General features: G+C 36.6%; 1 protein-coding gene across 3 annotated transcripts in view; it reads right to left on the bottom strand.

Annotated features, from left to right (window-relative positions):
* Positions 1-7,179: 7,179 nt before the first annotated feature.
* Positions 7,180-21,143, bottom strand: part of YES1 (YES proto-oncogene 1, Src family tyrosine kinase) — a 66,532-nt gene continuing 52,568 nt past the window's right edge. For all 3 annotated transcript variants that reach the window (XM_045065418.1, XM_045065417.1, XM_013051440.2), the window contains 6 exons: positions 20,824-20,979; positions 20,488-20,667; positions 14,004-14,080; positions 12,749-12,902; positions 11,265-11,396; positions 7,180-10,335 (listed from right to left, as the gene is read on the bottom strand). In XM_045065418.1, the coding sequence (XP_044921353.1) occupies positions 10,127-10,335; positions 11,265-11,396; positions 12,749-12,902; positions 14,004-14,080; positions 20,488-20,667; positions 20,824-20,979 (908 nt within the window). In that variant the 3' untranslated portion in view covers positions 7,180-10,126. The remainder of the gene's footprint in view (positions 10,336-11,264; positions 11,397-12,748; positions 12,903-14,003; positions 14,081-20,487; positions 20,668-20,823; positions 20,980-21,143) is intronic.

The raw sequence follows: 21,143 nt of genomic DNA, 5'->3' as shown, positions 1-21,143 counted from the left end.
TCTGCTTCTCCCTCTCACCTTCCCCTGCTCATGCTATCTCGCATGCTCTCTCTCAAATAAAAAAATTTTTTTTTAAAGATTTTATTTATGTATTTGACAGAAAGAGATCACAAGCAGGCAGAGAGGCAGGCAGAGTGAGAGGAGGAAGCAGGCTCCCCGCTGAGCAGAGAGCCTGACTCAGGGCTCGATCCCAGGACCCTGGGATCATGACCCAAGCTGAAGGCAGAGGCTTTAACCCACTGAGCCACCCAGGTGCCCCTGAAATAAAATCTTAAAAAAAAAAAATTATTGGCAATTGCACAGGGTTAGAAGTAGTTACATGTTCCTAACTGTCTATTCTTGGCAACAATACATGGAACACTAGGTAGAATCCTCAGCAAGGTAGAGATAAAGTCTTCTAAGATTAAAGATTGCTTTGCACCTAACAGACCTTTAATGTAAATCTTGAAAGGAGCCAATTGATTCCAAGTAAGGAATAGACAAAACAATCCCCAAAGGTTGAACAGGGCTTAGAAAAATTCCTGACCCCACCAGCCAGATCAGAAAATGAGCAGGAAATCAACATTCAACATTATTTAAAATAATTTTTTAAAAAATTTCAGCAACCCGAAACTATAATGTACAGTGTTTAGCACAAAATCAAAATCACCAGGCATATATAAAAATAGAAACACATCATCCATAAAGGAGAAAGTTTAATAAAATAATAAAAACTGACCCAATAGTGCTAACATCCAGATAAAAAATCTTCAAGATGGTAGAGGGAAATGTAAGCATAATGAAGAGAGATATGAAAGACATAAAAAAAAAAATTAAAGCTAGAATTTCTGAGATAAAAAATATATACTGCATGGGATTGAAAGAATAGACACTACAAAGAAAAGATTAGTGAATATAAAGACAAAGCAAAAGAAACTATCCAGAATGAAGCACAAAGATTAAACAGAAAAAAAAAAAATAGAGCAACAATGACCCGTGAGACAATATTAAATGGCCTGACATACATGTAACTGAAGTCCCCAGAAGAAGTGAATAAAAAAACAAGTTGTGGGGCACCTGGGTGGCTCAGTGGGTTAAAGCCTCTGCCTTCAGCTTGGGTCATGATCCCATGCTTCCTCCTATCTCTCTGCCTGCCCCTCCATCTACTTGTGATCTCTGTTTGTCAAATAAATAAAATAAAATCTTTTAAAAAAAAAGTTGAGAAATAATAGGCCCAAATTTTCCAACTTTGATAAAACTGTAAACCCACTGAATTAGGAATCTCAAAGAATCCTAAGTAGAATAATCTTTAAGAAAGTTGTGCAAAGGTGCGCCTGGGTGGTTCAGTGGGTTAAGCTGCTGCCTTCGGCTCAGGTCATGATCTCAGGGTCCTGCGATCGAGTCCCACATCGGGCTCTCTGCTCGGCAGGGAGCCTGCTTCCCTCTCTCTCTCTGCCTGCTTCTCCATCTACTTGTGATTTCTCTCTGTCAAATAAATAAATAAAATCTTTTAAAAAAAAAGAAAGTTGTGCAAAGGCATATCATAAATAAACTGTTGAAAACCAAGAATTAAGAGACTATATTTTTAAAATACAGAGGGGGAGAAAAAAACCCCTTTACATATAGAAGAATAAAGTTGAGAGCAACAGACTTTTTGACAGAAATAATCCAAGTTAGAAGACAGTGAAGAAACTTCTGTAAAGTACTACAGAAAACTGTCAATCAAGAATTCTTAACTGAGCTAAAACATATTTCAAAAAAGAAGTCAAAACTTTTAAATGCAGTGCTATCAGATCTGTGCACCTAGAAATAGTAAAAGGAGCTCTTAAGGAGAAGGGAAATGATACTAGATGGAAATTTGGTTTTAGCTAAAGAATATTACCAGGGACAAAGAGAGACATTTAATGACAATAAAATGGTCAATTTATCATGAGCACAACAATCCTAAATGGAAATGGACCTAATAAGGGCTTCATAATACATAAACAGCCTGAACTAAAAGGAAAAGTAAAAAAATCTACCAGTATAGTGAGGATTCTAACATTCCTCTCAGTAATTGATAGAAAGAATAGGCAGAAAAGCAATATGAATATATAAGATTAAGCAACACAATTGACCTGACCAAACTGACCCTTTTCCTGAAAACTCCAGCTAACAAAAGCCAAGATGCATAATATTTTCAAGTACTCGTGGAACATTCATCAAGGCAGAATATTCTGGGCAACAAAACAGAATTTTAATATAATTAATACACTTAAGAAGGCTAAAATTATAAAAAGAATGTTCTTTCACCAAAACAGAAATAAACTATAATTAATAAAAGAAAAATATCTGAGGGCACCTGGGTGCTTCAGTCAGTTAAGCCTCTGCCTTCAGCTCAGGGCATGATCCCAGGGTCCTGGGATTGAGCCCTGCATAGGGCTCTTTGCTCAGCAGGGAACCTGCTTCTCCCTCTCCCTCTGCCTGCTGCTCCCCCTGCTTATACTCTCTTGCTACTCCTGTCAAATAAATAAATAAAATCTTGAAAAGGAAAAAAAAGAAAAAAAGAAAAATATCTGGAAAATCCCCAAATACTTAACAATTAAACAACATATATATAAATACCACGTGGGTCAAAAAAGAACTTGGAAATTAGGAAATATTTTGAACTAAATTATGATAAAAACACAACATATCAAAATATATGGGAGGCAGTTAAAGCAGTATTTAAAGGAAAATGTACTGCATTAAATGCACAGCTCAGAAAAGATGAAAAATGTCCAATCAATGACCTAAGCTTCCATCTTAAAAAAACTAGAAAAAGAACAGGATCTACACCACTAAAATAATAAAGCAAATAAAACCCAAAAGGATGGATTAGTAAAGATCAGAAATCAATGAAGTAGAACACACTCATGTGCATTCATACAAAGTGGAACCAATCAATGAAATACAATGCTGCTTCTTTGAGAAAAATCACTAAAACTGATAAACCACAAGCTATACTAATGAGAAAAAAGGGGAAGACACAAATTACCAAAATCAGGAATAAAACTGGAGGGTATCCATACAGATCATATAAACATTAAAAGGATAATAAGGGGGACACCTGGGTGGCTCAGTGGGTTAAGCCGCTGCCTTCGGCTCAGGTCATGATCCCAGGGTCCTGGGATCGAGTCCCACATCAGCTCCTTGCTCAGCAGGGAGCCTGCCTCTCTCTCTGCCTCTGCCTGCTTGTGTGCTTTCTCTCTCTCTCTTCCTGACAAATAAATAATATCTTAAAAAAAAAAAAGGATAATAAGGGAAGATTATGAACAAACACCAAAGCTCATTCAAGAAAGAATCATCAACAAAATGAAAAGGGAACCTACGGAATGGAAGAAATTACTTGTAAGTCATATATCCAATAAGAGATTAATATCCAAAACATAAAGAAATCCTACAACTTTTTTTCCCCCAAATTTTATTTGAGAGAGAGAGACAGAGATAGCTAGAGAGCCTAAGTGGGGAGGAGAGGAAGAAGCAGGCTCCCTTCCGCCCCAGCAGGGAGCCCGATGTGGGACTCAATCCCAGGACCCTGAGATCATGACTTGAACTGAAGGCAGATGCTTAACCAACTGAACCACCCAGGCATCCCTTTTCAAAAGATTTTATTTATTTATTTGACACACAGAGAGAGAGAGAGAGCAAGGGAGGGAACACAAGCAAGGGGAGTGTGACAGGGAGAAGCAGGCTTCCCGAGCAGGGAGCCCAATGTGGGGCTCTATCCCAGGACCCTGGGATCATGATCCGAGCCTAAGGCAGACGCTTAGCAGCTGAGTCACCCAGGTGCCCCAAGAAATCTTACAACTTAGTAACAAAACAAAACAAAAAACCACAAATAATCTAATTAAAAAGGGTAGTTCTGAATAGTCATTTTTTCCCAAAGAAGATATATATAGACAGATAGCCAATAAGCACATGAAAAGATGCTCAACATCACTAATCATCAGAGAAATGGCAAATGGAAGCAGGAGACATCGCCTCACACCTGATAAAATAGCTACTAACAAGACAAGAAGTAACAAGTGATGGCAAGGATGTGGAGAAAAGGGAACCTTTATACACTGCTTGTGGGAATGTAAGTTGGTGCAGCCACTATGGAATTTTTTGGTGCCTCAAAATTTGAGGTGCCTCAAAAAACTAAAAACAGAACTACCATATGACCCAGCAATTACACTTCTGGGTATTTATCTGAAGAAAATAAAAGCATTAACACAAAAAAAGTATAAGCATTCCTATATTCATTGCAGCATTTAGAATAACCAAGATGTGGAAACAACCTGTGTCCATTGATGGATGAATGGATACATAAAATGTGTGTATATATACATTTTATGTTATTCTCTCAAAGGAATGAAAGACATTTTTCCAGTCAAGACAACATGGATGGGCCTTTGTAAGTGAAATAAGTCAGGCAAAGAGAAATACTATGTGATCTTACTTATAGGTGGAACCAAAAAAGCAAATAAATAAACCAAGTTCAGATACAGAGAACAGACAGGTGGTTGCCAGAGGTGGGGGATAGAAATGGGTGAGGAAAGTCGAAAAGATACAAACTTCCAGTTATAAAATAAGTCATCAGGATGTAATGTTCAGCTTGGCAACAAAAGTTAATACTACAATGCATATCTGAGAGTTGTTAAGAGAGATCTTCAAAGTTCTGATCAGAAGAAAAAAATACTCTGTAACTACATATGTTGACAGATGTTACTAGACTTACTGTGATTTTACAAAAACATACAAATACTAAATCATTATACTGTACATCTGAAACATGTTGTCTGTTAACTGTACCTCAATTAAAGAATAAGATCTTACAGTAATTTTACACTTGATGCTGTAAGTTGCTGTTACCAATAATGTTACTATTTTGTATAAACTGTCACTTTGATGCAATAATGTAAGTTTGTTATTTTCTACTGATAGTTATTGTTGGGCTGGCAGAAAGGGCTACTTAAGATGGCAAAAGTTCCCGCCACAAGACCTGAGCTCGGACAGGAGAACAAAGGCCCAAGCAGGAATCTGAGACCCTCTGGCCCAGGTTCCCATGGACCAATGGGACCCTGACAAGCAGGAATCTGAGACCCCCGCTCCAGGCTCCAGCGGACCAATGGGACCCTGACCAGCAGACGAAATATACAAATAAGGGAAACTTGCCAAAAGACCCCTGAGCTCCCCTCAAGACCCCTTAAAAGTCCCCTCCTCCCTGCCTTGGGCGCGACTTCCGCCACTCTGCTTTCCAGAGTCGCGGAAGCTCACCAGAGGGTGCCCACCTCCTCCTGGCGCAACTTTCCTGGCTCCCCTTCTCCTGAGCCCTGAAACTTCGACGGAGAGTGTTTTTAATAAATCTTGCCTTGCACCCACTTTGCCTGGTGTTGTGTTTATCTCGCCGGAAAAAAACTTTACAGTTATTAGTAGCATGAGGAATATCAGTCAGAGTCCCAGCTGGAAACAGCACAAATTAAGAAGAATCAAAGATATTTACAACAAAATGGCAGGCAGAATAAGGGAATCACAGGATTAATGCAGTAACAAAATTAGAAGCACCTTACCCCTAAACAGAAAAGATAAGGGATGAGAGCTATTATCACTCCCCCAAAAGAAAAAGAGGTATACTGAAAGGAACCTTTGGTTGAAGGATATAGGCAATCCAACCTCAAAAGGAGGAAATCGGGAAATACTTTGCCCTTGTCGGTTTCGTCCCATTTTCTGCTAGAGCTCCTCTCTGGCTTACCCCAACAGGACTCCAAAATGAAGGAATCCAGTCAGCAGAGTGGATGTGGAGGGGCCAACAGATGAAGCGATATATGAGCAGCTTACTTTAATAAATATTCCTTTCTGTATTGACAATTTAAATGTTAATTAAACAGGACTGTGGTTGCTGGTGACAGAAACACAACTTGATGCCATTTAAACAAACAAACAAAAAAAAAAAACAAAAAAAAAAGGAAAAGGAAAAACTGGAGGAAGGGCTGGAGAAGAGCTGATTTTAGGGAAATAAATGCTACTGGGGCACAATTTTCCTCATGTCTACAAGTTGGTTTCTTTTGTAACAAAGTGGGTCTCCCCACTCTCCAGCAGTGACTGGGGTGACATCTTTAGAGAATAATGAGACGAGATGAAACTCAGCTTTCAAATTCCATAGAGAAAAGTCTTAGAGAAGAACTTTACTAAGAGATGTAAATGAAGATTTGCATAAATGGGCTATGAAGATGGATTTTTTTTTTTAAAGATTTTATTTATTTATTTGACAGAGAGAGAGATCACAAGTAGGCAGAGAGGCAGTCAGAGAAAGAGAGGAGGAAGCAGGCTCCCTGCTGAGCAGAGAGCCCAATGCGGGGCTCGATCCCAGGACCCTGGGATCATGACCTGAGCCGAAGGCAGAGGCTTTAACCCACTGAGCCACCCAGGCGCCCCAAGGAAGATGGATTTTAAAGATATTAATTCTTTCCAAGTTATAAGCATAATGTAAACCTAAACATCACTTGAATTTTGGGGTAATACAAAAAATAAAGTCTCAACTTCATCAAGGATTTGCCTCAAAAAAGGAATACCAAAGACAACTTGTTCAATTATTAAAATGCATTATCAAGTGACTGGCAATTCAAAGTGTTATTTTGATGGAAGAATAGCAAGTTAATTGAACAAAGCTGGTATGTGTAGGTATGTGCATAATAAAAGTAAAGAACCCAAACTAATGGAATGGGAACGGTTTAACCAATAAATGGTGCTGGGAAAATTAACTATATGGGACAAAATTACACTAGACCCTTAAATCACATTTTATACCTAAATAACTTAAAAGATAAAGATAACTTAAAGAGAAATGTAAAAAAGGAAAGCATAAAATATAACAGAGAAGATGATTATTTAATCTTGGGATGTAAAAGGCTTTTTAAGTATAATAAAGGAGATTTTACAACATACAAATGTACAACTTAATTGAGAAATAATTACATGTAAAATTAAAAGGCAAACAGCAAACTAGAAAAGCATTCTTAAACTGAGGAACTATTACTACACTGTATAAAAATACTAAACAAATGTTTACTAAATGATGTTTTTGTTGGTTAAATGTACTGTTCTGAAATCATTAGGGAAAAATAAAGCTGATTATTTTAGATAATGGTAAAAGAAAATGATACGACCTTATTGGAAATAAATGCTTTAGATTGGCCATTCATAATTTAGTATAATTTTATTTTCATTACACCTATAATAGAAGAGTAAAATACACACAGAAGTAAGGCTCACATATTTTTAATTTTTAGAAAATTAAGTCCATTATGGTCAAAAGTGGTCATTTTATTTTATATCCTTCACACATATTCACTGTGAATAGCTTCACTCAAACTACCTAGGTTTTGCTATACAATACATTTAACTGTAGTTGCTGGTATAATTAAAAAAACCCAAAAGACAAAAAACTTATAAAATTGTCACTCACCTGACATGGGATTAAACACACAGAATGAGTTCAATAATGATCTGAATTTAATAAAGAATTGATTCAACTCTGCTCAAGAGTTATAACTGAACACTTTTTTCCTAATGGAAGAACAAATTCAGAATATGCTATAATACCGATTTTTTAAAAAACTGATGAGAAAATATGAATAGTGGCTGGAAAGATAAATGGGTGCATTCAATGAGAATTTTTATTTCAATTATCCACAAAACAATATTATAATACCTTATAAAAATATTACATTTTAGGCTACCATTATTCATTAAAAAAAGTGTTTGTGCTATAAAGGTTGTTTTTGTCAACTTCCTTTTCTGGTGAGGGTTGAATTCCACATTAAGACACTGAAGATGAAAAGCTGCTGGAAAAAAAAATCTTCAAATGTACAAAGTTCTTTATTTCTCTTGGCAATTTAAAAATACAGAACCATTTAAACTGAATACACATTAAGTTAGTGTTTTATTTCCTTACTATACAATTGATATAAGGAACTGCTCCATTTAGTTAAAACCTAATGAATACCATCAACTTTTCCTGACTTATTTTTCTGAACACAATTAGTACATAATTTTGTTATCCTTTTTTAAATGCTTAAAAAATTATAATACCATAGTTCCCATAAAGCCCTTTAAAAATTTGACATCCCAGGTTGTAGATGTTCTGGGTAAATGATGACAGGAGTCCTAGGAAGACTCTTGGAAGAGAGACTGAATACTAAACAGGTTACGTAAACATTAGAAACCTCCAACTTTTAGTACCAGAGCTATGACCAACCTAAATGAAGCTCATTTGTCACGTTTTAAAATTGTCTGAATTTCAATACAGTTACCATGGCACAGAATTTTAAACTTAATGATGAAATCATATAAGTGATGGTAGTTAAAAATCATAATTACAGGGACTGTTGGTTTTCAAGGTTACAGTGGAACTTGGGGTTAGGGGTTGTGAATAGAGCAAGTATACAACAAAGCTCACTGATCTTACTAGATTGATCAGAAAAATAAGAATTACAATTCTAAAATATGGGAACCTGATGTATTGCTTTAAAAGTGTGACTATAAAGGAGAATATTTTAAAACATAAATACTTTTATTTGTCAGATTCAGTTCCTTTGCTACACTTAAGCCAGTAATGATGCTATTTAAATTCCTATTTTGGAATTTCTTTTTGAGTCAGTCATAAAACTTTTGAGTTTCACTTCTACACTTTGGGCAAAAAACCTGTCCCTCCCTTTCCATTGCTTCTATTATTCTCAGTAAGTTTTCCTCCCCAAATCAACTAAATTCTAAAAAGGGAAAAAAATGATCACCATTAAGTATATTTTAAAAGTTAATATAGATTTAAACACAGATTTGAAAACTGGAGTTCTAAAAATGTTTCACATAAAAGCTCTATCACTGGAATTAGTGGGAAGCCTTAACTTAGCTATTTGAGGCTGAACGCTCATTTAGCGTTTACGTTAAGAAAGATTAGTTTCAGACATACCTTGGAACTCTTAAAATCTCAGAACAGGTGAGTGAAGAGCTGTGAGTGCCAGCAAAGCCATTTATCACTCCTTAACATGAACATTAAGCATAACATTCCATCCCTCTACCTATAAAATTTTCACATTTTCTTTTCTCATATTTCTTTTAAATATTTTCTTCTCTGTCAGTCTATATTCAGGAATAGCAAAAGTGCATTCATGTCCCTGATCTAGTGATATTTCATATTTGTGGCACTCATCACCGTAAGTTCATACTAGAAATATCTCACAGTACCAGTCTACTTTTTCAAAAGGACTGTTTAAATATCAGGTCTTATTTTTTCATGTTATCTAAATATTAAAAGATTTTCCCTTGGATTGGACAGTACAACTTCAATTATATAGTGCCTTAAAGAAAATCAATACAACCTTATAAAAGATTAACTCACTTTCTAGTTACCTTCATTATTCTAAACTGAGCTATTCAGAAAATGATTAATCAAAGTGAAAAACTTCTACTTTCCAGTTCCATGAGTATGAGTATTAACATAGTGCATTATACTTTCAAATGTCACTACTGTCGTCTAACATTTAATCAAGTTTTAGATGCTGTTTATATTCCTTTTTGCTTCTAAAAACCTGGTGCATTTCCATGCAAAAGAAGGTAGATATTAATAAGATTGTATACTAACTGTTCAACTTCGAAAAAGCTTGTGAGAACAATGAATGAAAGACATCTTTAAAAACTGGAATGGAATTGTTTGGTCCTATAAAGTTCCTTGACTTTAGATTTTATTATGGTATACCTGTTTTTATCTCCCAAGTTTTGTCTATAATGATACACACTTTCCTCTTAACGACTCTGAGTTTGGGGAATAAAAGAAAGGAAGTGATTTATAAAGAAGCAGCCTTGTTGTTCTTCATGGTCATGCTATCACTCACACGGTCATCAGTATCATTAACTGTACTTTCTTTGGACCCTGAAATAAGTTGGAAAATTCATCATTGGTATTTTAGAGTTTAACACTTGGGAAAAAAAAAGCAGTTTGTGCAACCGTATCTGGAATTCCAGTTTACCATTAAAAACATGCAGAGTGAAGAAAACTTTCTTCTTTTGATTCCTGTATGTAAAGTAAGGAAGTCTACACAAGTTCTTTACATTTTGGCAGATGTGTGCATATAAAAGGCTACTTGGATTATAAATTTTCTCCTGGCTGGTACTGTGGCTCTGTAGCAGTGAAGTAGTCTTCCAAGAAGGACTGAATATATTCAAATGTTGGTCTTTCATCAGGGTCCTTCTTCCAACAAAGGTTCATCAATTCATGTAGGGATTCTGGGCAGCCCTGAGGGCAAGGCATCCTGTATCCTCGTTCCACCTGCTCTAGCACTTCACGGTTTACCATACCTAACATACAAGATTCAAACATTAGAAAAAGTGATCCCTAACACCACTAGCAAGACAGAACAAATCCCCTAGCCACTAACTGACTCAAGGTATAGTAAGTTTATCAAGTGAAAGAATACTTTCAACAACAACAACAAATTCTAAATGTCAAGTATATCAAATGCTTAGAAAATGCTAATCTGTTTCAACATGTCTAATTGTTTTTCATTCCACCTAAAACCTTAATTTTAACCCTATGCCTTCAAAACCCAACCCCATTTGATTAATGAGAATTTAGAGTACTACTCTGAAGTACTGATCCTTTCTGATATTAACAGTTCACAAGGACCAAATTTGGGTTAATGAGTGACAGTGGCAAGATAATGTATGGAAGAACTTCCAAACAACTTCAGAAGAAAGTTCTGGTCCTGGTTTTGCCAAATATATTAACTATGAAACTATATCAACGCACTTCCCTGAAAGTTTCCTTATCTAGTATCACTGTTTGCCTTTCTTCAAGTAATTATATACAATTTCTTTCTTGTATTTCTTTGTAATCCTGTTTCCATTAGTAGCTCACCCTGTGTTATTATAGGTTAAGCAGACCCTCAATTATTGGGGAGGGAAGGAGGTTGCTGGGGAGATGACCCAGGATATTTAAGATATGCTTATTATCTGAGAGAATAGTAGAAATAAAAGGCCCATTTGGAAAATGTCTTGAGAAAGCTGAGGTGAATATGGGTCACACCTCGTGTGTTTGCCCTATCTCAAGAATCATGATTCTCAAAGGCTGCAGTCTATCCAATGCCAAAATAATGAGAGGAAGAAAGGGAGGGAAGGGAAAAAAGAGAACAAATAAAAGTTTTTCTTCCCCTTACAGCTTTTGCTCCTAATAAACTCTAGTGAAGGATCTTGGGATAACAAAGAGCTAAAATGAAATGTCAACTTACCTGGATATGGCACTCTGCCCTTTGTTACCAGCTCTGTCTGTAGAATACCAAATGACCATACATCAGACTTTATTGTAAATCGACCATATAGTGCAGCCTCGGGAGCTGTCCATTTGATTGGAAACTTTGCACCTAAAATAATGACAATCTTGCTTAAGTAAATTGTTCATTAAAATCTATTTTGGGGGCACGTGGGCAGTTCAGTCAGTTAAGTGTTTGTCTTTGGTTCAGGTCATGTCCCAGGGTCCTGGGACTGAATCCCACCTTGGGCTCCCTGCTCCTCCTTCTCTGTCCTCCTCCTCTTTCTGCCTCCCTCGGCTTGTGTTCCCTCTCTTTCCCTCTCTCAAATAAATAAATAAAATCTTTAAAAATATATATATTTTTATAAATACGGCATAAGCAGGATTAATCTTTAGTCAATATCTTTATTGTATGTGTCATCAATGTCAGAGTCTTCAAAAGTACAAGATACATGGGAAAAATTCTTTAAAATTTGAATTCATACTACAATAAATCACATTTCTTTTTCATAAACCAGTGACATAAGAAAAAGAAATGTTGGGGCACCTCGGTGGGTTAAAGCCTCTGCCTTCGGCTCAGGTCATGATCCCAAGGTCCTGGGATTGAGCCCCCGCATCGGGCTCTCTGCTCCGCAGGGAGCCTGCTTCCCTTCCTCTCTCTCTGCCTGCCTTTCTGCCTACTTGTGATCTCTGTCTGTCAAATAAATAAATAAAATATTAAAAAAAAAAAAAAAAAGGAAAGAAAGAAAGAAAGAAAAAGAAATGTTGGTGGGGACAGAAAATTGTTCAAGAAAATAGAGGTAGAGGGGGGCCTGGGTGACTTAGTCAATTAAGCACCTGACTCTTGATCTCAGCTCAGGTCTTGATCTCAGGGTCATCAGTTTAGGCCCCATACCAAGCTCCATGCTGGGCATGAGGTCTACTTAAAAGACAAAAACAAAACAAAAAACAAAAACCCCCACAAAGGCAGAAAGTCTGATAAGCAACTAAAAACATGATTATAGGATCTGTAACTTTAAGGAAGTCTAGCACCTATTGGCTATACTTCACTGTTCGTTGATGATGGCCCATTCTGTTGAATTCTAATTTTAAAAGCCTATATTTACTCAAATATTTAGTGTATGTTTCTTATGCACAAGGCATTTGCTAATCATTATGGGAGACATAAAAACACAGCCTTTGTGAAGCTTAGACATTTAGAGTGGAAATAAGATTACAGGTGTCTTATATACTTATGTATATACACAACAATATAAAATAGTTCTTTAAATAGGGGCGCCTGGGTGACTCAGTGGGTTAAGCCTCTACCTTTGGCTCGGGTCATGGTCTCAGGGTCCTGGGATCAAGCTCTCTGCTCAGCGGGGAGCCTGCTTCCTCCTGCCTCTCTGCCTGCCTCTCTGCCTACTTGTGATCTCTGTCTGTCAAATAAATAAATAAAATCTTAAAAAAAAAAAGTAATCTTACCTTGTCTTGCTGTATATTCATTGTCTTCAATTAACCTTGCTAAACCAAAATCTGCTATTTTGCAAACAAGATTTTCTCCTACAAGAATATTAGCAGCCCGAAGATCTCGGTGAATATAATTCATTCTTTCAATATACGCCATACCATCAGCAATCTTGAAAAGGAAAACAAACAAACACATATGATACAAAGGGAAGGAGGGAGGGGGGAATCAGAAAAGGGAGAACAGGAGAAGAAACAAGAGATGCATATGGCTCACAAAGCCTAAAATATTTATATGGCCCTTCACAAAATGGTTTGCTGAAACTCTACTGTCGTGTTTAAGAGGCTTGAACACAGGACCATGGACTAGGCTTGGCATATGCCAAATCCTCACATGGGCAGTTTCTTGGTATAAAGCTTCTCTAAACTGAGAGTCTGTGGACATCTGAATGCTCACCAAGAAAGCAGTCTTAGAACTGACATGTCGACTAAAGCCAATCAAAGGCTCCTCGAACATCTCCCACATTTCTGAACAGAAACTGTTAATAGTTTTTACTCACATTTAAAAACTAATACTCAGGGGACTAAAAGGCACAGCATAGAGAATACAGTCAATGATGCTGTAATAACATCATATGGTGACAGATGGTAGCAACATTTGCGAACACAGTATAAAGTATAGACTTGTTGGATCACTACACTATATACCTAAAACTAACATAACACTGTGTCAACTATACTTAAATAAAAAATTTTTTAATATATAAAATTGCTCGTACATGGTAATTTAAAATTCAAAAATAACACAAATTCAGAAGAATGAAAAAATCCCATTTTTCAGTGTATATTGCCATCTTCATTCTTGTTTTCAACTATATTAAATGAAAAGTTCAGCACATTCTTTAGATTTCCAAAATTTTCTTTGGAATAGCAATCATTCATTATCTTAAAATTTATCTGCTGAAATAGAAATACATATAGATTTCATATTTGTTAACTCAGGTTTCTAAGCTCACATGATGCATGACAGCACCATACTGGGAATTACATGCTTGGTTCTAATACTAGTACATTACATGAATCTGTTAGATACTGCAGGTCTTCAGACACTATGTTATCTATAACATAAGGAAATCAGACTGAATTATCTCTAATGTTCCTTCCACTCTAAAATTCCATGATTTCACTATATAAACATCAGCTCTATTATGATTACTTTACATGTTTATGTACACTATCAATGCAAATTGATGCATGTGCAGTGCACAAATACCTGAGCAGCCATATCAACCAGTTGTGGGAGCTTCAAATACTTTCCATCTCCCTCCTTCAGGAAATCCAATAAACTCCCTATAAGAGAGAGAAAAATGTTCACAGAAAATAAGCAAATTTTTTTTTAAAGATTTTATTTATTTATTTGACAGAGAAAGAGAGAGATCACAAGTAGGCAGAGAGGCAGGCAGAGAAAGGGGGAGAAACAGGTTCCACGCTGAGCAGAGCCCGACGCGGGGCTCGATCCGAGGACCCTAAGACCATGACCTAGGCCGAAGGCAGAGGCTTAACCCACTGAGCCACCGAGGCACCCCAGAAAATAAGCAAATTTTAAATTAGGATTGAAATGAACATTCCCCCACCTCCAAACAAATCACTGCATCACAATACAAAACTTAAAACTTGTTATTCTTGGGGCGCCTGGGTGGCTCAGTGGTTAAAGCCTCTGACTTCGGCTCAGGTCATGATCCCAGGGTCCTGGGATCGAGCCTCACATCGGGCTCTCTGCTCAGCAGGGAGTCTGCCTCTTCCTCCTCTCTCTTTCTGCCTGCCTCTCTGCCTACTTGTGGTCTGTCAAATAAATAAAAAAGAAACAAAAAAAAAAACTTGTTATTCTTTAATATTTATTGCAGCTTTGGAACTTCTGAATAATTATTCTAGAAGAGGTCTCTCAACTGAAATTTTAAAAACTTCTCTAATAACATAATGGAAAACTGAATAATCTCTCTAGATTGTAGACATTCCTTCTTTGCTTTGATCAAGATCAGCAATCCCAATTTTGATCCAAAAGGCAGTATCAGATACCTGTGTATTTTTAAGTCAATCCGAATCAAGGGTGCAGACAACTGGGAATATCTTGGGGTACTTAAAGTAGACCTAGGTGGCCGAGCTGACATGGGAGTGTTAGTTGAATTAACTCCTCTCAATTTTAGCAGAAGATACCATGAAACAGCAGACCACTATGAATAATAGCTAACAGAAAGGCTAGAAGTCTAGTTGCTATTCTTGTAATACTAGTTAAAAACTTCCCATGTACCTGAAGTTAATCAAGGAAAAAATAGCAGATAAACCAAAATTAAGGTACATTTTCAAAACAAACATAGTGTTCTTGTCAAAAGTAACAATGTCATCAAAGACAAGAAAAGCTAAGAGGGACAGCTCCAGATTAAAGGACACCAAAGAAAACTGACAACTAAAAGAACAGATTAAATCCTGGATGGGGGGAAAAGTGCGGTTAATTAAGGACATCACTGGGACAACCGATGAATGTCAAAAATGGACTGGTATCAGATCATGGAATTATATCCAATTTTGTCTTCAGGAGACAAACACTGAAGTATTTAGCAGTAAAGGGAATATGTTTGCAATGTGCTCCTCGGTTTCAGGGAAAAATCCTTATATTTTTATGTACTGAAAGATACATATATAGTTAGTTTAAAAGTATTTCAAAATAAAACAAAACAAGACGAGACAAAGAGAGCCCTTTCCATGACAGGACTGTGAAGCAAAGGAGAGCTATGATGTAGTCTCTTCCTTTATAGAGATTCAAAGTCAGAGAATATCTGTATTTCTTCTGGACCATCTACTGCAGATGGAACATGGTATTGTGTCTTTGCCTTTATCTGTCCATTTGAATATGTGCTGAGGATCTACTCCATGTAAGGCACTATAAAAGATACAAAATACAAAGATAAATATGTCATGGTCCCTGACCTTGAAAAGACCTTGATATAGTAAGAAAGTATAATACAAAGATCTAGAAAGTATATAAGTAATATACAAAAACAAATACTGTATAGTAGGTGTGATAAAATGTACTGTAAAACCTATAATTTTGCAGACACAATGGATATGGTTAATTCTATGAAGAAGTCAGAAAAGACTTTACGGAGGAAATTGGTTTCTAAGGAAGAATGGGGGCAGACAGGGAATTCTAGGAAGAAAGATTAACAAGTAAAAAGGCAGTACTGCATGTGACATCACAGTTCAGGGAAGTGAAAACAGTCCTTTGTGTGCAAGAACACAGGGGACAAAGATGGGAACTGATGAGGAAGAAGCTACAGAGGGAAAGGGAACACAGAAGGCAAGCATAAATGGACTTTACATGAAGTTTTATACTGAAAAGCAATACAATCAGATTTATGTTTAAAAAGCAATCATTCCAACAGTAATATGGAAAATGAAATTGGGCCAAAACTGCATAAAAAGATTAAGTTTAAAAGTTCCTAGAATAGTCTAGGAAAGACAGACTATTATGTTAAAATCTAGCAATGAAAGTGGGAAAGGAGAAAAGGCGGTATCTTCCAGAGAGATGTGATAAATGGGATCAATGGCATTGAATGGACCGTTATCACACAAGGTGGTGGGGAAGTGAAGACTGGTGGGCCCTCTCACCATGGTTTTCATCTGAGAGTTTCCAGGTGATGTTAATGTTGCTGCCATCCAGTGCACTAGTGCTGCCATTCACTGCAGCACTATCTGTTATAGTGACAAACTAGAGGCAACCTAAATGTTCAGACTGGGAAAGGAATGAGTAACAATGGTATATTCATACAGAATCTCATCCAACAGTTATAAATAGACAAATTATATCTTTATGCATATGAATAAATCTCAAGAACATAATGCTGAATGAAAATAAAGCTAGTAAGATTTACATAAGTTAAAAGCATACAAATACTGTTAAAAGACAAATATATATCAATACAAGTACATCAATACGGAAAACACAGATGGAAAAGGTAAGCATCAACTTCAAAATTAAGGTTACTTCTAGAAGGGAAATGGGCCCAAAGAACCTGAAGGGAAGGCTCTAATGAGAATGGGCTCAAGTAGGGGTTAAAACAAAGATGGAATTAGATCTGTAATGTTTTGCTTTCTTAGGAGAGAGAACTGAAGAAAATATGACAAAGTGTAAACATAAGTTAAATTTGGATGGTAAGGGCATGGTTGTTATTGTATTCTCTGTGTGTCTAAAATATTCCACAATTTAAAAAAAAATATGAAAAGTGTTGACATTAAATAAACTTAAGTAGTTTTCAAAAAGAGTAAATGGCTGGTTAGGAAGTGAAGACAGAGAGTATTCTTTAAAAAATCTTGGCTGTGAACGGAAGCAAAAAAGCAGAACAGTAGGTGAGAGAAGCAGATATTGGGATCTAAGAAAGGTTTTCTTTTTAGATGTAAGAAAGGATTAAAAACACAAGTAAAAAAACTGTCTTTAAACAGAGGAAGAGGCACTTCTTTTCTTTAATTCCTTTCCTGTAAGATAAATTGACATTACATAAATACTCAACACTGCAATGCAGAGTATATAGAAATAAACAGATGATACAGTTCTTTTGTTTTAGGATAAAGAATTTAAATAAGGTGGCATGATCGATACATTAAGTAAAAGAACATTTTTCAGTGTAACAGCTGATAATTGCTAACAGTACAGAACTGCAATGCACAGAAATCTAAGACTTGTCACTGTCATTGTGACAATTCCTTTTCTCTGATCTTTAACCAATGACAACAAATCCTACCCCCCCCCCCACCCATGCGCCTTATACTCTCTTTCCAGGAAACACGTATAAATAAGCAAAAATTTGACACATAATTTCAGGGAAGTTCATGGACCCTTTGAAGCTCATTCATGACCCTGACAGAGGATAGGTACTCAATAAGTAATAGTGAAATCAATTCAGAGGAGTCTTAAATTTCTCACATACCTCTCCAGTCTTATTTCCAACCAGCTGTCTTCTGTACTTTCTACTTCTCATGGTTTTGTTCCCCATTTCCTCATATCTTCTTACCTCTGCAGAAATACCCATGCCTTTCCCTTTATCTGTTCATAGCCTTTATAACCTTAAAGATCAGTTTAAGACTTGACTAATTTTTCTCAATTTATTCCAGCCTATGTGATCTCTTCCTCATCCCCTTTTTTAAAAAAAATATTTATTTATTTATTTATTTGACACAGAGAGAGATCACAAGTAGGCAGAGAAGCAGGCAGAGAGAGAGAGAAAGGGAAGCAGGCTCCCTGCTGAGCAGAGAGCCCGACGTGGGGCTCGATCCCAGGACCCTGAGATCATGACCTGAGCTGAAGGCAGAGGCTTTAACCCACTGAGCCACCCAGTCGCCCCCCTCATCCCTTTTCTTAATGAATGTGTTAAACACCTGGAAATTCATTATGCTTGGGCCTATAGCTTATTTTTTTATAGTGAGCTATTATTTACTTTGTTATTGAAAATTAACTCATCAGAAGGTTAGGTCTTTTCTCTGCAAATTCAATGTAAGTTTTTTCGGTGCTTTAGTTCTTTGATACCTTATAATAAGTAGGAGAGTGTCCTATAAATTAGAAGTATTCAATACATTTTGGTTGTTAATAATTTATAGAATAGTCTGTTTATAAACATTTCATAGGATATAATGATCATAACAGATATGGATATTAATGAACGGCTTTAAACACTTAAGTATAATATGAAGGAAATATGATTGATGGCCTGGTTAAGAGACAGGGAAATCAAATTCCAGATGAAGGAATCTGAACAGATTCATTGAAACCAGAAGAAGGAAGAAGACCTATATAGCAAGGAAGGTAGGTTTATCTGGGAGCACATGACACAGTGAGTTTGAATAGATTACTGAGGACCAACTGCTAAGTACCTGAAATAAAATGGGAAATTATGGAGTTTTAAAACCAGAAGGGTCATTTATGATCTTGCATTCTTAATCTCCCAACTAGAAATAACCCTAACCCAGCAATCTAACAACATAAGATATCTATTATGCTCCCAATTAAATAATTCTTGAAATCAATATACAAAGCTAAATGGACCATTAGCTATTACCTCCATTATATTCTTATGCTATCAATATCTTGATTTAAACTTCCTCCTTGTCCCTTTCTTCCCCTCCTTATATAGTTCAACCAGCATACTCGGGAAGGGATTATTTGGCAGTTGTTTGCAGTGAAGAGTCCTTCCAAAAAGTGCCATGTACCTTGGGGCTTTAGATATGTTTTGGCCACCAATTAACAGGCTACCTCAATTCTTTTTTTTTTTTTTTTTTTAAGATTTTATTCATTTATTTGACAGAGAGATAGAGAGCACAAGCAGGCAGAGTGGCAGGCAGAGGGAAACAGAGAGGCAGGTTCTCCACTGAGCAGGGGGTCCGATACGGGGTTTGATCCCAGGCCTCCGGAATCATGACCTGAGCTGAAGGCAGCCGCTTAATGACTGAGCCACCCAGGTGCCCAGGCTACCTCAATTCTTATTTTTTGGCCTTTCTATTCCTTTGGGAGGTTTCCTATAGCAAATATGTAGCTTGTAGTTGGTCCTGTCACCACTAGATGGAACTACATTGTTGGCCAAAATGGGACTACTGGAAAGGGATGACATAATCAGTAGCTTTAATTATGGAGTGACTCATTAAGAGTTGGGAGTAGGGGCGCCTGGGTAGCTCAGTTGTTGAGCATCCACCTTTGGCTCAGGTCATGATCCCAGGGTCCTGGGATCGAGCTCCACATAGGGCTCCTTGCTCAGCCTGCTTCTCCCTCTCCCTCTCTCACTCCCACTCCCACTGCTTGTGTTCCCTCTCTCAGTATGTCTCTCTCCGTCAAATAAATTAATAAAATCTTAAAAAAAAAAAAAAAAAACAAGAGTTGGCGGTAGAGGGATGCCTGGGTGGCTCAGTGTTAGGCGTCTACCTTTGGTTCTGGTCATGGTCCCTGCTCTGCGTGGGGCGACCTGCTCTGCAGGGCTCCCTGCTCGAGGGGAAGCCTGCTTCTCCCTCACCCACTCCCCCCGCTTGTGTTCCCTCTCTCACCGTGTCTCTCTCTCTCTGTCAAATAAATAAAATCTTAAGATAAGTAAATGAAAGTAAAAAGAATTGGGTGGGAGAGATAAAATTCAAGAGGGCAAAAGCAGGACTATCAACATACTTAGTGCTTACTGGTTCCTCTTCTATATCACCTGTCCTGGCCCTAACCAATTCTGTTACTAAAGATCTCATTTTAGGGTCTGGAGTTTGAAAGAATGGAGAAATTTTAGTGAAAGATAGTGGAAAAAAGTTTCTAGGAACTCTGACTACGAAGATTGTGTTAAAATAAAATAAGATTTCCTTAACTTGACCTGATTTCTTTGTTTTAGGAATAAAGATGTAAGCTTCTTTCTAATTGAGTTATTTTAATTTGTAGAAATACTTTTTCACTTTCCTAGGTATTTCATTTCCTTTTGTCAAATGGAATAAAAATCCACTTACTTTCAACATAAATTGAGCTGGCCTAATTTTCCTTTTAAACTTTGAACTATCCTCTGGAATAACTGGAACTAATCACTATCGCATTACACAAAATGTCAGATTTTCTCTTCTCAACATCTACATAAAAATCTTAAGTTAGGGAACACTACACAATAAAAAATTTGTATGCATAAAAATAGAAATGAAGACTTAAAAAATTATTAACATGAATACCCTAAAAGAAACTAATATACACATACCTTTTGACATGAACTCAGTGACAATGTAAATTGGCTCTTCAGAAACAACAGCATATAGTGGAACAAGTTTATCATGTCTTAATTTTTTCATTATCTGAGCCTCTTGAAGAAAAGCTTCTGGCATCATTGTACCTGGCTTTAGTGTTTTGATTGCTACTTTCGTGGTTCCATTCCATGTCCCTAGAAAAACAGAGTCCACTATTTTAATCTATAATGTTAAGAGATTTTTTAAGCCAAACCTTAATGAGCAGCAATTACCTTAAATATTTCAATATAAGTTATGGTGTTTTAATCTATGGCTAAAGAAATGACAAAAAAACAGTTCAGGGTTCTTACCCATCCATACTTCACCAAAACATCCTTGTCCTAATTTAACCTCTAGTCGCAAAGATTCTCGAGGAATTTCCCAAGCATCTTTTGCTAGACCTTGAGTCTGGGGTTTCACAGTAGGACACACGGTTGTTAACTTATGGCATAAACCATCAGCATGTTCTAGATAAATAAAAAACTATACTATAAAACAAATTAATTACAATATTAAGGTACATACAGTATATTAATGTTTTTAAAAGTCTAAATTGAAGAAAACAAAAACAAAAACATGATGTCTGTTTTACTCTAAAAGCACAAATACCAAAAAGGGAGCTGTATGCATG

The sequence above is a fragment of the Mustela putorius genome, unplaced genomic scaffold (genome assembly GCF_011764305.1).
Source record: "Mustela putorius furo isolate JIRA1106 unplaced genomic scaffold, ASM1176430v1.1 tig00003858_pilon_pilon_pilon, whole genome shotgun sequence".
NCBI lineage: Eukaryota > Metazoa > Chordata > Mammalia > Carnivora > Mustelidae > Mustela > Mustela putorius.
The sequence above is the reverse complement of the archived record's forward strand: the minus strand, read 5'-3'. Positions and strand labels throughout refer to the sequence as shown.